The sequence below is a fragment of the Schistocerca nitens genome, chromosome 10 (genome assembly GCF_023898315.1).
Source record: "Schistocerca nitens isolate TAMUIC-IGC-003100 chromosome 10, iqSchNite1.1, whole genome shotgun sequence".
In the NCBI taxonomy this organism is placed as follows: Eukaryota; Metazoa; Arthropoda; class Insecta; order Orthoptera; family Acrididae; genus Schistocerca; species Schistocerca nitens.
In genome coordinates this window covers 217150419-217167487 of record NC_064623.1, presented here as the reverse complement: position 1 = coordinate 217167487, position 17069 = coordinate 217150419, and the positions used below count along the sequence as shown (strand labels likewise).

The following is a 17069-nucleotide window of genomic DNA, read 5'->3' as shown; positions in this document are numbered from 1 at the left end:
CACTACATTCCATTATCCTTGTTTTGCTTTTATCTTCCTTTCTTGACACTTTCCATTTCGTTCAACTGAACTTCCAAGTCCCTTGCTGGCTCTTACAATGTCATCGGCCAACTGCAAAGTTTTGTTTTTTTCTCCCTGAGGTTTAATTCCTACTCCAAATTTTTCTTTGGTTTCCTTTAGTAATTTCTCAATGTACAGATTGAATAATACAGTAGATTGGCTACAAACACTGCCTCACTCTTTTCTCATTCATTGCTTCCCTTTCATGCCTATCGACTCTTACAACTGCCGTCTGGTTTCTTCGTAAATAGCCTCTGCGCTTTCTGTATTTTACCCCTGTTATCTTCAGAATTTCAAAGAGTTTATCCAGTCATCATTGTCAAAAGCTCTTTCCAAGTCTAGAAACGCTATAAATATAGCTTTGCTTTCCTTAATTTATCTTCTAAACTGAGTCGTAGGATCAATATTGCCTCGTCTGTTAATACATTTCTCCGAAATCCAAACTGATTTTCCCCAAGGTTTGCTTCTACCAGTTTCTCCAGTCTTCTGTAAATACACTCCTGGAAATGGAAAAAAGAACACATTGACACCGGTGTGTCAGACCCACCATACTTGCTCCGGACACTGCGAGAGGGCTGTACAAGCAATGATCACACGCACGGCACAGCGGACACACCAGGAACCGCGGTGTTGGCCGTCGAATGGCGCTAGCTGCGCAGCATTTGTGCACCGCCGCCGTCAGTGTCAGCCAGTTTGCCGTGGCATACGGAGCTCCATCGCAGTCTTTAACACTGGTAGCATGCCGCGACAGCGTGGACGTGAACCGTATGTGCAATTGACGGACTTTGAGCGAGGGCGTATAGTGGGCATGCGGGAGGCCGGGTGGAGGTACCGCCGAATTGCTCAACACGTGGGGCGTGAGGTCTCCACAGTACATCGATGTTGTCGCCAGTGGTCGGCGGAAGGTGCACGTGCCCGTCGACCTGGGACCGGACCGCAGCGACGCACGGATGCACGCCAAGACCGTAGGATCCTACGCAGTGCCGTAGGGGACCGCACCGCCACTTCCCAGCAAATTAGGGAAATTAGGGACACTGTTGCTCCTGGGGTATCGGCGAGGACCATTCGCAACCGTCTCCATGAAGCTGGGCTACGGTCCCGCACACCGTTAGGCCGTCTTCCGCTCACGCCCCAACATCGTGCAGCCCGCCTCCAGTGGTGTCGCGACAGGCGTGAATGGAGGGACGAATGGAGACGTGTCGTCTTCAGCGATGAGAGTCGCTTCTGCCTTGGTGCCAATGATGGTCGTATGCGTGTTTGGCGCCGTGCAGGTGAGCGCCACAATCAGGACTGCATACGACCGAGGCACACAGGGCCAACACCCGGCATCATGGTGTGGGGAGCGATCTCCTACACTGGCCGTACACCATTGGTGATCGTCGAGGGGACACTGAATAGTGCACGGTACATCCAAACCGTCATCGAACCCATCGTTCTACCATTCCTAGACCGGCAAGGGAACTTGCTGTCCCAACAGGACAATGCACGTCCGCATGTATCCCGTGCCACCCAACGTGCTCTAGAAGGTGTAAGTCAACTACCCTGGCCAGCAAGATCTCCGGATCTGTCCCCCATTGAGCATGTTTGGGACTGGATGAAGCGTCGTCTCACGCGGTCTGCACGTCCAGCACGAACGCTGGTCCAACTGAGGCGGCCGGCCGCGGTGGTCTCGCGGTTCTAGGCGCGCAGTCCGGAACCGTGCGACTGCTACGGTCGCAGGTTCGAATCCTGCCTCGGGCATGGATGTGTGTGATGTCCTTAGGTTAGTTAGGTTTAAGTAGTTCTAAGTTCTAGGGGACTGATAACCACAGCAGTTGAGTCCCATAGTGCTCAGAGCCATTTGAACCATTTGAACCAACTGAGGCGCCAGGTGGAAATGGAATGGCAACCCGTTCCACAGGACTACATCCAGCATCTCTACGATCGTCTCCATGGGAGAATAGCAGCCTGCATTGCTGCGAAAGGTGCTGTACTAGTGCCGACATTGTGCATGCTTTGTTGCCTGTGTCTATGTGCCTGTGGTTCTGTTAGTGTGATCCTGTGATGTATCTGACCCCAGGAATGTGTCAATAAAGTTTCCCCTTCCTGGGACAATGAATTCACGGTGTTCTTATTTCAATTTCCAGGAGTGTAGTTTGTGTTAGTGTTTTGCAACCAAGACTGATAGTTCAGTAATATTCAAACCTGCCAGCACCTGATTTCTTTGGAATCGGAGTTATTGCATTATTCTCGACGTCTGAGGGTATTTGGCGTGATTCATACATCTTTCACACTAGGTGGAATAGTTTTGTCATGGCTGACTCTTCAGAACGATATCAGCAATTCTGAGGAAATGTCGTGCACCCCGGGGTCGTTGTTTCTACTTAGTTCTTCTTCTCTCAGTATCATTTCCCATCTCATCTTCATCTACTTCCCTTCCTCTAATACTGCCTTAAAGTTCTTTTCCTTTGTATAGCCCCTCTACGTACTCCTTCCACATTTCAATATTCCCTTCTTTGCCTAGCTGTTGATATTCATACAGCTGTTTCTGCAGAGGCACCTTTATTTTTTCTGCAGGCTGTACCTGTCTCAGTTATACATCTTCTAGAAACTTACATTTGATTTCTAGCCATTTTTGTCTAGCGATTGTACACTTCCTGAGAATCTAATTTTTAGAAATTTGTATTGCCTTTCCCCCGTATCATTCGCTGCATTTTAGGATTGTTGTTTGTTTTTCCGAGTGTTAAGAACCCTTTTTTCACGAACGGGTAGGCGTATGAAGTTGAAATTTATGTCACATAGTGAGATGTACAGTCCCCCGGTGGCGTAAATCATCTAAGTTTCTAAGTCAATAGAATGGAAAGATACGGGCACTTATGTCACATATTTCGATACTCGCAAACTCACTCATCAACCTATAGGGTACTTACAGTTGACTTGGGATCATGAGATTTAGCAAGACACAAAGTTTCACAGTATAAGCAAAAAAAAAAAAATCTGAGTACTGTTAATTTTTAATTAGATCAAATGAAAAAAATTGTCATTTTTCCTGTCTGCCTGTTTGTCAATACCCGTTTTTTTCAGGAACGGGTAGGAGTACGAAGTTCAAATTTGTCGCATAATGACGACTATGGTTCCTCGGCGGCGTAAAGATTTTAAGCTTGTATGAAATGATAATTAAATCTAGACCCTAAGAAGCCGACAGGCGTTGATATACATCAACGGGGCAGTTAAAAATGGGTGCCCTGACAGGGACTTGAACCCAGGATGTCCTCCTTACATGACAGACGCTCTATCCATCTGAGCCACCGAGGGCACAGAGGATAGTGCGACTGCAGATTCTTATCTCTTGCACACTCCCCATGAGACCCACATTCCCAACTTAATGTCCACACACTACATTCGTAGTGCCCCTGTCCATTACACTCATTACTCACGGCAGACAATCTTACCGGGTCCCGTAAGAGTTCGGGCAATACGTGTGCATCCGCACAGAAGAAGAAGGTCAATGGCCGGTTAGCTTGAACTATATGAAGAGGACATCTGTTCTTTCGGACATGTCCGAAACAACAGATACCATCTTCATATATTTAAGCTTGTGAGTCTATGCAATCAAAAGATACTGTCATTTACGTCACATATTTTCACACACACAAACTCACTCATCAGAACCTATAGGGTACTTCCGATTGATCTGGAATCATGAAATTTGGCAAGAAGAAAGGTTTAACAATACAAGTAAAGGAAAAAATGCCCGAAAATTATTAAACTGGACTTCTATCATATAAAAATATTATTTTGCTATCCATCATCCGTCAAAAGCATAGCAGAAGAATATTACTGAATGCAAACATGAAACAGGTTGTAGTCTCGTTTTAGTAGGTAAATAAAAGTATGTAATTAAACCTTCTCTCCTTACATATATAAACCTAAGTGCCCTGTTTGCTTCTCATTGTATGTCCGGACTAGTCTTTGAACTACTGTAGAGATTTTGCTACCGGCTTGGTATTCCCACGACAGATAATTGGCAGTATCGATATGGATAACAGGCGCAAATCATCGAGTCTGTCGCTTCCCGTGATGGATGAACTATTTATCTGCATCATTAAAGTCGTACCGAATCCTCACTGCACTATTGCTACTCCCACTTGGCCAATTTTTTATATTTTGTCATTTCGTCAGTTAAATTCAGCATCTGCGGTGATAGCCAAGGGTTTATCTCAGAATTTTTGCACAGGACTATAAAATTTTTATTCAAAAAAGTGCCACCCTATTTTACAGCCTTGGGGTACGTCTTACAGTTACGTTTTAGCATCAAAATTTGCAGTCACCTGTCACGTTCACAGCTGTTGCTATAAAGCGCCACACTCCACTCAGAGTAATTGGATTGCGAGGCACATAGGCAGACTCTGTCACAACCCGTTCCCCACTCCACCGAAACATTATTCACGCGTGCTGTCCACATCCAACTGCCCAACACTACAATAGCGAATATGGACTGTGAGAAAATTTTAGGTTTTGACTAACATTGTATCGATAAGTGTGTGAATTTTATATATTTTTTAGCGTTAATATAAAATTTTTTAACAACTATGTGTTGGCCAATGCCCAAAACAATTTGTAAAATTTTTTGTGGGGAGCATGGCGGCTATGTAAGTAGTCTGTTTACGATTTTATCTTGGTAAAGCAACGTAGCGCTCTGTATGAAAATCACTGGCTGTGCTGTGTGCAGTCTCTGGGTCTTTGGCATAGTTGGAATATTCGCTATTGTAGTGTTGGGCAGTTGGATGTGAACAGCGCGTAGCGTTACGCAGTTGGAGGTGAGCCGCTAGCAGTGGTGGATGTGGGGAGAGAGATGACATAGTTTTGAGAGCGGACGATCTGGACGTGAGTCCGTCAGAAAAACGAAATTTGTAAGACTGGATGTCATGAACTGATATATACACTCCTGGAAATTGAAATAAGAACACCGTGAATTCATTGTCCCAGGAAGGGAAAACTTTATTGACACATTCCTGGGGTCAGATACATCACATGATCACACTGACAGAACCACAGGCACATAGACACAGGCAACAGAGCATGCACAATGTCGGCACTAGTACAGTGTACATCCACCTTTCGCAGCAATGCAGGCTGCTATTCTCCCATGGAGACGATCGTAGAGATGCTGGATGTAGTCCTGTGGAACGGCTTGCCATGCCATTGCCACCTGGCGCCTCAGTTGGACCAGCGTTCGTGCTGGACGTGCAGACCGCGTGAGACGACGCTTCATCCAGTCCCAAACATGCTCAATGGGGGACAGATCCGGAGATCTTGCTGGCCAGGGTAGTTGACTTACACCTTCTAGAGCACGTTGGGTGGCACGGGATACATGCGGACGTGCATTGTCCTGTTGGAACAGCAAGTTCCCTTGCCGGTCTAGGAATGGTAGAACGATGGGTTCGATGACGGTTTGGATGTACCGTGCACTATTCAGTGTCCCCTCGACGATCACCAGTGGTGTACGGCCAGTGTAGGAGATCGCTCCCCACACCATGATGCCGGGTGTTGGCCCTGTGTGCCTCGGTCGTATGCAGTCCTGATTGTGGCGCTCACCTGCACGGCGCCAAACACGCATACGACCATCATTGGCACCAAGACAGAAGCGACTCTCATCGCTGAAGACGACACGTCTCCATTCGTCCCTCCATTCACGCCTGTCGCGACACCACTGGAGGCGGGCTGCACGATGTTGGGGCGTGAGCGGAAGACGGCCTAACGGTGTGCGGGACCGTAGCCCAGCTTCATGGAGTCGGTTGCGAATGGTCCTCGCCGATACCCCAGGAGCAACAGTGTCCCTAATTTGCTGGGAAGTGGCGGTGCGGTCCCCTACGGCACTGCGTAGGATCCTACGGTCTTGGCGTGCATCCGTGCGTCGCTGCGGTCCGGTCCCAGGTCGACGGGCACGTGCACCTTCCGCCGACCACTGGCGACAACATCGATGTACTGTGGAGACCTCACGCCCCACGTGTTGAGCAATTCGGCGGTACGTCCACCCGGCCTCCCGCATGCCCACTATACGCCCTCGCTCAAAGTCCGTCAACTGCACATACGGTTCACGTCCACGCTGTCGCGGCATGCTACCAGTGTTAAAGACTGCGATGGAGCTCCGTATGCCACGGCAAACTGGCTGACACTGACGGCGGCGGTGCACAAATGCTGCGCAGCTAGCGCCATTCGACGGCCAACACCGCGGTTCCTGCTGTGTCCGCTGTGCCGTGCGTGTGATCATTGCTTGTACAGCCCTCTCGCAGTGTCCGGAGCAAGTATGGTGGGTCTGACACACCGGTGTCAATGTGTTCTTTTTTCCATTTCCAGGAGTGTATATTACGACTTTTGAACACTATTAAGGTAAATACATTGTTTGATCTCTATCAAAATCTTTCGTTTGCTATCTATGCCTATCAGTAGTTAGTGCCTTCAGTAGTTAGAATCCTTTATTTAGCTCGCAGTATTGGCGCTCGCTGTATTGCAGTAGTTCGAGTATCGAAGATTGTTGTGAGGTAAGTGATTCATGAAAGGTATAGTTTATTGTTAGTCACGGCCTTTCTTTTGTATGGATTATTGAAAGTGAGATTGCGTTGCGCTAAAAATACTGTTATCAGTTTAGTGATGAACAGAATAAGTAAAGAGAGAAATGTCTGAGTACGTTCAGTTTTGCTCAGCTGTTTGAAAATCAAATAACGTAAGGGGTTTACCAGCACAGTAATTCAGAAATTTTTCTAAGGGGAGGTTTCAATATATTTCTTGCAACTCAGTAAGTACTGTCATTTTCAAATACTGGGTGACAGTCTGGCTATTTGTGAGTCGTGAACTACGCTGCTTTGTCTTGACCTCTACTGCCTCACCTTCCAGAGGTAGGTGGTTCTTATTCCCACAGCGATTCTTTACAGACAGTAAGCAATACGTGTACCAAGTTTGTTTGAAATTGATCTGTTGGCATAGGATAAGATGTCATACATACAAACATACGTACATACGCACACACGTACTAGGGGATAGGAAAAATGATGTCAACACATGTACTTACTTAGGAACGGTTTATTAATAAGGGGCCAGAGCACCATTTGCCTGTAATAAGGCTGCGATTCTTCATGGAATATTGGCATACAATGATTGTAGAGTCTCCAGTGGAATGTTATGACACTCTTCCATCAGAACCTCTTCTAGCTCCTGTAGTGACGAGGGAAGCGGTAATCTGCTCCGGAGTCTGCGATCCAATACCGTCCACAAGGGTTCGATAATGTTCAAGTCCGGAGACTGTGCTGGCCAGGGAAAACGCTGCAGTTCAGTTGCATGCTTCTCATACCACGACTGTACTGTCCTGATTGTGTGAATGAGTGCACTGTCGTCCTGAAATATATCATTGCTGGGAGACAACATTTGAATCATGAGGTGCACCTAAAATGTTCACGTAATCGTTGGCTGTAACACGGCCTTTGAGGGTAAGGATGGGACCAGCAGAATAGCATGAAATGGCTGCCAACACCATCACACTTCCACCTTCTTGCTTAACCTTTGGAATCAAGTAGTCAGGACTGTAGGTTTCTTTTGGCGTACTCCAGACGTAAGCCCGGCCCGATGTTGGAAATAACGAAAACGTTGATTCGTCGGACCATATGGAGTGTTTGCACTGGTCAGCCGTCCAGGATTTATGCTCCTGACAGCAAGTTCTTGCGTTGGCTGCCGTCACTAATGGTTTAGGTATAGCACCTCGTCCACGAATATTCGCTTTATGGAGTTCTCGGCGGACAGTGTCGATAGATACGGAGTCTCGAAGATGGCTACTGAGCTCTGCAGTCACTTTAGCCGCCGTAATTTTGTGTCGTTCTGACAGAATTCGTGTTAGCGTACGACGATCTCTGCCATGTAGTTCTGATTTGCGGCCACTGTTATGTTTACACGATGATGTGTTTCGATTTTTTGTGTAGGCTGTCATGACTATTGAAACAGTTGCTCTCGAAACATTTATCAAGTTGGCTGTCTTGGTAACTGATGCTCCAGCTAATCGGGCCCCCACAATCTGCCCTCTTTGGAACTGTGTTAGGTCTTTCATTGCACGTCGACCTCGGCCTTTGAATTGCAAGTGCGAAGTGTACGCTACTCGTAAACAACCTGCACTGACGCCTACTCCCTACTGAACACGCGCAGGCCAGTGCAACACGCACCTTACCTGCGTTGTTGACCGTCAAACACAACCATCCCATTACCACCACTGTACACATTATTTTGCCTATCCGCTGCACATACACTTCTATAATATGTATTGATATAGACAGAGATTTCGATAGCGTTCCTCTCATCTACACTGCGCATCTGCTCTGAACCACTAACCATTTACATAGACAAACATGCCAGTTTAACGTTTGTTCCCGCGATCTTCATGGTTTTAGTACTCTAATGGCCAGGACCGCATATCACACAGTAAACATGCTGTCTTTTATTCCAGAGACATTTCGCGTTATGTTCCACTACTAGATCAGCATTTACCATACCGTACTATTTTTAAGATCGCTTATAATACAGGAATCAGTGAACTACCGTACACTGATGAGCCAAAACATTATGGCCATTTGCTTAATAGCTTGTTGGTCCGTCTTTGGAACGAAATACATCACTGATTCTGGGGATGAGGTATCCGACAGTTTGTTGGTACCTTTGTGGAAGTATCTCGTATTAGGTCTCTACGCACAGGTCATGTAATTCGCGTAAATAACGGGCCGCGCTGATGGCGCCCGAGATAGGTTCCACGGGATTTACATCAGGCGAATTTGGTCGCCGAGAAATTAACGTGAGTTCACTACACTGTTTCCCAAACCACTGTAGCACCGTTCTGGCTCCGAGACAAGGACGTCCTGCTGGAAGGTGACATCGCCGTCTGGGAAGACGTCAAGCACAAGGCGCAGCTGTCAGCGTGTCTTCGATTACTGCCATAACGTAATGTTGCTCCCTCCAGCCTGCGCCCGCGGCGCGCTGCACGTTTCGAGCCGCCGCTCACCTCGATGGCGGCGTTTGCCGACACGTTTTCATTGATCGACGGCCGAGTCCCGATGATCCCATGCCCCATTACAATCGTAACTAACGATGTCGATGGGTCAACATATGAACTTGTAGGCGTTGTCTGCTGCAGAACTCCAACAATGGACGAAGAACGGTGTGCTCCGAGACACTTGTGCGCGCGCTGGAATTGTGCTCCTTCACAGATGCCACAGACCACCTTCTAACCTATTTGTTCTTTACAGAGTAGACAAGCCATAGGACTGCCCGTTCTGTGACGAGTCGTGGACGTCCAACCATTCAGCTCCAGGTGGTAGTTTCACTGTCCTGCCTCTTTCCGAAGACGCTCATGACAGTGGCACGTGAACAATCGAGCAGCTTCGCTGTTTTTGGGATACTCGTGTACAGACTCTGCTTAATAATGAGCTGCCCTTTGTTAAAGTCGCTTATTACAATGAAAAGAATACCCCTAAATGCATATAGGCGTTGATATAAGTCAACGGGGACAGCTGAAAATGTGTGCTCCGACAGGGACTCGAACCTGGCAGACGCCCTAACCATCTGAGCTACCGAGGACACAGAGGACAGTACGACTGCAGGGACTTACCTCTGGCACGCCTCCCGTGAGACCCACATTCCCAACTTATTGTCCCGCACTATATTTATAGTGCCCCTGCCCATTATACTCATTACTCGCGGCTTGCTGCCGATTCCCGTAAGAGTTCGGACATGTCCGAAAGAACAGATACTATCTTTATATATATACAGAGTGTTACAAAAACGTACGGAGAAACTTTCAGGAAACATTCCTCACACACAAATAAAGAAAAGATGTTATGTGGACATGTGTTCGGAAACGCTTAATTTCCATGTTAGAGCTCATTTTAGTTTGTTCTTCCACCTACGCTCAATGAAGCACGTTATCATGATTTCATACGGGATACTCTACCTGTGCTGCTAGAACAGGTGCCTTTACAAGTACGACACAACATGTGCTTCATGCACGATGGAGCTCCTGCACATTTCAGTCCAAGTGTTTGTACGCTTCTCAACAACAGATTCGGTGACCGATGGATTGGTAGAGGCGGACCAATTCCATGGCCTCCACGCTCTCCTGACCTCGACCCACTTGACTTTCATTTATGGGGGCATTTGAAAGCTCTTGTCTACCCAACCCCGATACCAAATGTAGAGACTCTTCGTACTCGTATTGTGGACGTCTGTGATACAATACGCCATTCTCCAGGGGTGCATCAGCGCATCAGGGATTCCATGCGACGGAGGGTGGATGCATGTATCCTCGCTAAAGGAGGACATTTTGAACGTTTCCTGTAACAAAGTGTTTGAAGTCACGCTGGTACGTTCTGTTGCTGTGTGTTTCCATTCCATGATTAATGTGATTTGAAGAGAAGTAATAAAATGAGCTGTAACATGGAAAGTAAGCGTTTCCGGACACATATCCACATAACATATTTTCTTTCTTTGTGTATGAGGAATGTTTCCTGAAAGTTTGGCCGTACCTTTTTGTAACACCCTTATCTCATCGAGTTCCCGCATTTGCAGCCAGTACCTTCTCGAGGGTGATCCCCCGTCCGTGTCTGCCCCGCTCACGCACTCTTGTTACTGCGTCACGTACCGGCAGCACCCAGCGTCGTGGTGCAGCGGTCGTAATGCTTTGGCTGATCAGTGTACGTGTTTTAAATACCAGACATTAATGCATGGTATTCAGTCTTACATGTTTTTCCAGCAGCACAATAGCGGCGAGGATTGCGACATTGTTTTCTGCACAGAATTATAACTGTTTTGGCTTTAAGTATGTGATTCAAATATACAGGCACACTGTAATTACTAATCTTAGCTATGTAATCAAATCTTCAGTATAAGGAAGTACGTTACAAATCATATTCTTTTTGTAATTTTTCAGAATGGAGCCCCTATGGTTCATTGCCACAAAGGTGAGTAAATTTTGAGTTCAATAATTATATTTAATACAGGTACACGAGTAAGGCCGCAATAAACCAGAGGCATTTCGATGTTTTCGGGACCTTGAAATATTTGTAAGAAACCACTTTCAATGTCTTTCAAATTATTTCTCAACAGATTCTCAGCAAAAATATTTTGTCATCAAATATCAAGTAAACAAACTTTGCTAATAGGAAAGACGTGATGAGAATTAGAATTACTTATGCGCCAACGGAAGGTTACTCGTACTTTTTGTATATATGTAGATCTTTGTGACGGTCTCAAAAATGGTTCAAATGGCTCTGAGCACTATTGGACTTAACATCTGTGGTCATCAGTCCCCCAGAACTTAGAACTACTTAACCCTAACAAACCTAAGGACATCACACACATCCATGCCCGAAGCAGGATTCGAACCTACGACCGTAGCGGTCACACGGTTCCAGACTGAAGCGCCTAGAACAGCACGGCCACAACGGCCGGCTGTGGCGATCTAATTACTTCATTTTCCAGTGTGTAACTCTTACGTACTTACAGACTGTGATTCCATAGTTCTAAATTTCCCCACTTTTACAGCCTGCACTAGTATTGTAACATCAGTCAGCTTATACGATGATAATTGAAGCTTTGTTACTAACACTGTTACGAACAAATACCAGTGTTGCTGGCGGTGACAGGGTGAAACACTGCACTGCATGCCGAAACTCCCATTCATTCAAAGAGTGAGATGTGTCTACCACCACCGACGGGTAAACGGGACAGCAATAAGTCCCCAAATCTGCGTATAATGTGATAAACGTGAAGCGTTTCCGCGCAAAATTCTACGCACATGGGCTGAAATCTGCAGGTGCCTACTGCCCGCGTCTCCCGTATCTGACGCTTTTATTAGTCTATAAGGAGAAAAGAAGATACGAAGAAACTCTCAGACCTTGAATTTATCGCAGAGGGCAAATGATCAAGCCTGTGTGCAAAAATGTGTAGTTCACTATAGGTCGTCTCTTTCATGATTATGAGTGTGCCTTCAGTGACAAACAGTCATAGCAATCGTCGTTGATTGAAGTTCTTTCGAATGGCTTCTGAGTGTGGAGCTCCAGTCTTCCACACTATGACTGCTTGTTAAGTATAGTGGAGAAGGCAAGGAAAAAATTGTGGCTACATTCTGTTACAAAGGCAAATTCGAAAGTCCGTCATCGGTAGTTACGCTCGCAATATACGAGGGTAATCGCAAAAGTAAGGTCTCCTAATTTTTTTAAGTACATAGAGCTGTTTATTTCTACCATCGTTTACATCTGTTTACAGCTTGAACATTTAGCTATTTTTCGACATAATCACCATTTCTGTCGATGCATTTTTGTAGACGCTGTGGCAGTTTTTGTACGGCCATGTCATACCAGCTCGCCGCGATGCTGTTCGGAAACTTTTGAACCCCTTCACTCACCTCCTCGTCGGAGCTAAATCGCTTTCCGGCCAAGTGGTATTTTAACCTAGGAAACAGGTGAAGGTCACTGGGCGCCAAGTCCGGACTGTGGGGTGGGTGGGAGATTATGTTCCACTGAAACTGCTGCACGAGAGCAACGGTTTGCCGAGCGATGTGTGGGCGAGCGTTCTCATGGAGAATGTGTACGCCCTTGCTCAACATTTCTCCGGTTCTGAATTGCCCGTTTGAGTTTTTTCAGAGTCTCACGGTACCTGTCAGCGTTAATTGTGGTCCTAGCGATTCAACTCCGACAACGAGATGAAAGAAGAGGTTAATAACTTTCTGAACAGCATGGCGGCGAGCTGGTATGACACGGGCATACAAAAACTGCCACAGCGTCTACAAAAATGCATCGACAGAAATGGTGATTATGTCGAAAAATAGCTAAATGTTCAAGCTGTAAACTGATGTAAACCATTGTAGAAATAAACAGGTGTATGTACTTGTAAAGAAATAGGAGACCTTACTTTTGGGATTACCCTCGTAGGTTGCTGTGGACAAGAGGTGTTGTCCATTTGAAACCTTTAGCACAATTGCTTCGGAACATGATGTTCTTCAGCTAGCAGAGATAAGCATTAGGCAGGAGAGAAACTAACGCCCAGAATTGACTACTGCTCTCACAGGCTGGTCGCAGTCAACTTCATCAACAAAATAGAACGTGAAATTTCAAAATTCTCTGAGACGAAACTTCAAACAAATCATACACAGCCCAAGAACAATCATGAACACAAGAGAAAGGAAAAATTACGTTCACATTCGGGAGTGTACAGGAACATAACCGAGAGGGTACAATTTTAAATTCGCAATACTTTATTACAGTATTTTACGCCAAAACGTTTGCTGCAAAGGCTGTCACAGGCGGGCACAAGACTCCTCCAGGCTCCACGCTATGCACACAGCGGCCGGCTGCCCTACCGTGAACACTGCAGCGCGGTGCAGGCAACTCCTAAAACAGTCAACAAACGTACACGTGACAGCAAATGTGATGATTCCACGAGCCCACAACCCGCCCCGAGCCGGAGATTGTGCAGCACAGTGGCAATTATGATTAAAAATATCTTCATAAATAACAACACTTTTAGAACCCAACTCTAAATAAAATATACACACTGAATGGACCATTTATGTATTGAGGGGGTAACTACAGTGTACTGGACAGGGACCTTGACAACTGATTCGGCGGACCAAACGGGCTGACGCAGTGGTTAGCATACTGGACTCACATTCGGGAGGACGACGGTTCAAACCCGCGTCCGGCCATCCTGATTTACACTACTGGCCTTTAAAATTGCTACACCAAAAAGAAATGCAGATGGTAAACGCGTATTCATTGCACAAATATATTATCCTAGGACTGACATGAGCCGGCCGCTGGTGGCCGAGCGGTTCTGGCGCTACAGTCTGGAACCGCGCGACCGCTACGGTCGCATGTTCGAATCCTGCCTCGGGCATGGATGTGTGTGTTGTCCTTAGGTTAGTTAGGTTTAAGCAGTTCTAAGTTCTAGGGGACTTATGACCTCAGCAGTTGAGTCCCATAGTGCTCAGAGCCACTTGAACCAGCCAGGACTGACATGCGATTACATTTTCACGCAGTTTGCGTGCATAGATCCTGAGAAATCAGTACACAGTACGTGTACAGGTACAGCTACCCATGCAGCTTCAACACGATACCACAGTTCATCAAGAGTGGTGACTGGCGTATTGTGACGAGCCAGTTGCTCGGCAACCATTGACCAGATGTTTTCAATTACTGAGAGATATGGAGAATGTGCTGGCCAGGGCAGCAGTCGAACATTTTCTGTATCCAGAAAGGCCCGTACAGGACCTGCAACATGCGGTCGTGCATTATCCTGCTGAAATGTAGCGTTTCGCAGGGATCGAATCAGGGGTAGAGCCACGGTTGTAACACATCTGAAATGTGACGTCCACTGTTCAAAGTGCCATCAATGCGAACAAGAGGTGACCGAGACGTGTAACCAATGGCACCCCATACCATCACGCCGGGTGATACACCAGTATAGTGATGACGAATACACGCTTCCAATGTGCGTTCGCCGCGATGTCGGCAAACACGGATGCGACCATCATGATGCTGTAAACAGAACCTGTATTCAACCGAAAAAATGATGTTTTGCCATTCGTGCACCCAGGTTCGTCATTGAGTACACCATCGCAGGAGCTCCTGTCTGTGATTCACCGTCAATAGTAACCGCAGCCGTGGTCTCCGAGCTGATAGTCCATGCTGCTGCAAACGTCGTCGAACTGTTCATGCAGATGGTTGTTGTCTTGCAAACGTCCCCATCTGTTGACTCAGGGATCGAGACGTGGCTGCACGATCCGTTACAGCCATGCGGGTAAGATGCCTGTCATCTCGACTGCTACTGATACTACGCCGTTGGGATCTAGCACGGCGTTCCCTATTACCCTCCTGAACCCACCGGTTCCATATTCTGCTAAAATTCATTGGATCTCGACCAACGCGAGCAGCAATGTCGCGATACGATAAGCCGCAATCGTGATAGGCTACAATCCGACCTTTATCAAAGTCGGAGACGTGATGGTACGCATTTCTCCTCCTTACACGAGGCATCACAACAACGTTTCACCAGGCAACGCTGGTCAACTGCCTTTTGTGTATGAGAAATCGGTTGGAAACTTTCCTCATGTCAGCACGTCGTAGGTGTCACCACCGGCGCCAATCTTGTGTGAATGCTCTGAAAAGCTAGTCATTTGCTTATCACAGCATTTTCTTCCTGTCGCTTAAATTTCGCGTCTGTACCACGTCATCTTCATGGTGTAGCAATTTTAATGGCCAGTAGTGTAGGTTTTCCGTGATTTCCCTAAATCGCTCCAGGCAAATGCTGGGATGGCTCCTTCTGAAATGGCACGGCCGACACCCTTCCCTGCCCTTTCCTACTCCTATGAGACCGATGACCTCGCTGTTTGTCTCCTTCCCCCAACAAAGCTACCCACAACCCAACCCCCAACTGGTTCGGCGATGCGCCTTGTCCTGCAGGTCGGCTGTAGTCGTGCATGCGCTTCTTTATTCTTTACAGCAGTGTACGAATTTTCAGTGTGTTCGTTATGGAAACATACCAACGCGCTCTTCTCGGTTCTCCAAATGTCCGTAATCCGCTTGGTAATCGAGCTGGTGAGAGACAACAGGCTGTGAATCGTGGATGTTTCCGACAGCTGTGAAAAAGGTTTAGGGTTTTAGACTTCATTTCACTGTTGGTTTGTCTTGTAGAAATCAATGCTGTAGGAAATAGGAGATATGGAAATGGAGCGGAGTTGCCGAACCCTGGTTCCCAAAACAATAAATTCAGTAGTGAAAAAAAGGAACTGGATTGGCCTCACACAGGATGCCAAAAATGACAGAAATGAAAATATTAACACAAGTCTAACACAGAGTTCTTCTTATGGGGCAGCCGAAAACACAGATTTGAATGGTATCTTCCAGCAGGCATATCATTTCAATATCAGAAACGGGTAGTGTTAACGTTTCCCAAAGAATTAATGACCATGTGTATAGCGTCGACCATACTACGGGCCCAGTAATAATCGATCCGAGCAGTATCCACAATGATGAATCCGTACCTCGTTAAAGAAAGCCATATCGTACCTTTTTCAAAGTGACAAATATATTCTGCAACTCCTCTTACAGTGGCTCATTAATGGAAAACAAATAGCCCACACAATTTGTGTTGTATAGACTTGTCTAATTTTCGATAACTCTAAAGCTAAGTAAATATAACACTGGATATTAAATACGAATAGTTTTAAATTATCCAGTCCATAGTAATTCCTACGTTTTCATTCCTTAGATATTAGAGAAGGTTCTGGATGATTGTGAATCAGGATTAAGACACCAAATTTATAGTCAAGACTGGTGTGACTTTTCTTTCAAAACAGTATTTTCTTTAGTTCACTCTTATGTGTAAGATTATTAATGTATGTCTTGCTTTATGTGTGAAGATTTTCTATCTCAAAATTGTTCCGAAACAGGTTTACGCCATTCATTATCTTCTGGGTTGTCAACCAACCACTCATGCGAAGTGTAACCAGTTGTTATTGTTCTTTCAAAGGGTTCCAAATACTCTGGCATGTGGTCCCATACTACATATGTAAGCATAAACTGAGGCAGTTCGCAAAAGCATTGCTTGGCTGTATTACCTTCTGGATACTACTTTGAAATTAAAATTTTTCTTATCCCTTTGTTCCAGAGAAAATATGTCCCCTCGTCACTTGTAAATTGTGTGCCATTGTCTGAGAGCTAGCGAATTCTAGCCTTAGATTGTGCTTGAGGTCTATACATACCTATGGAAAAGGACTATTTTTATTTGTGTGGAATGATAGAGTGCAATTTTGCCCTGCATCAGAAGCTTGTGACTTCTGTTTTATCACGAATCAATCAGGTCTTGATCATGTGTTGAATTCAGTATGACATGTTGGGAAAGTAGCAGTACTCACTGAGTCTGTCTGTAAACTTTATGCCAAAGTGACCCTTTGCTATGCATGTGTGCCAAATCAGATTTTTTATGGCCGTTGCTCA

The 17069-nt window shown here is 46.1% G+C and overlaps 1 protein-coding gene across 1 annotated transcript in view; it reads left to right on the top strand.

Moving 5' to 3' along the window:
- Positions 1–17069, top strand: part of LOC126210652 (mannose-binding protein C-like) — a 107905-nt gene that overhangs the window by 56234 nt on the left and 34602 nt on the right. The window contains exon 3 of the mRNA XM_049939981.1: positions 11003–11033. Within this exon, the coding sequence (XP_049795938.1) occupies positions 11003–11033 (31 nt within the window). The remainder of the gene's footprint in view (positions 1–11002; positions 11034–17069) is intronic.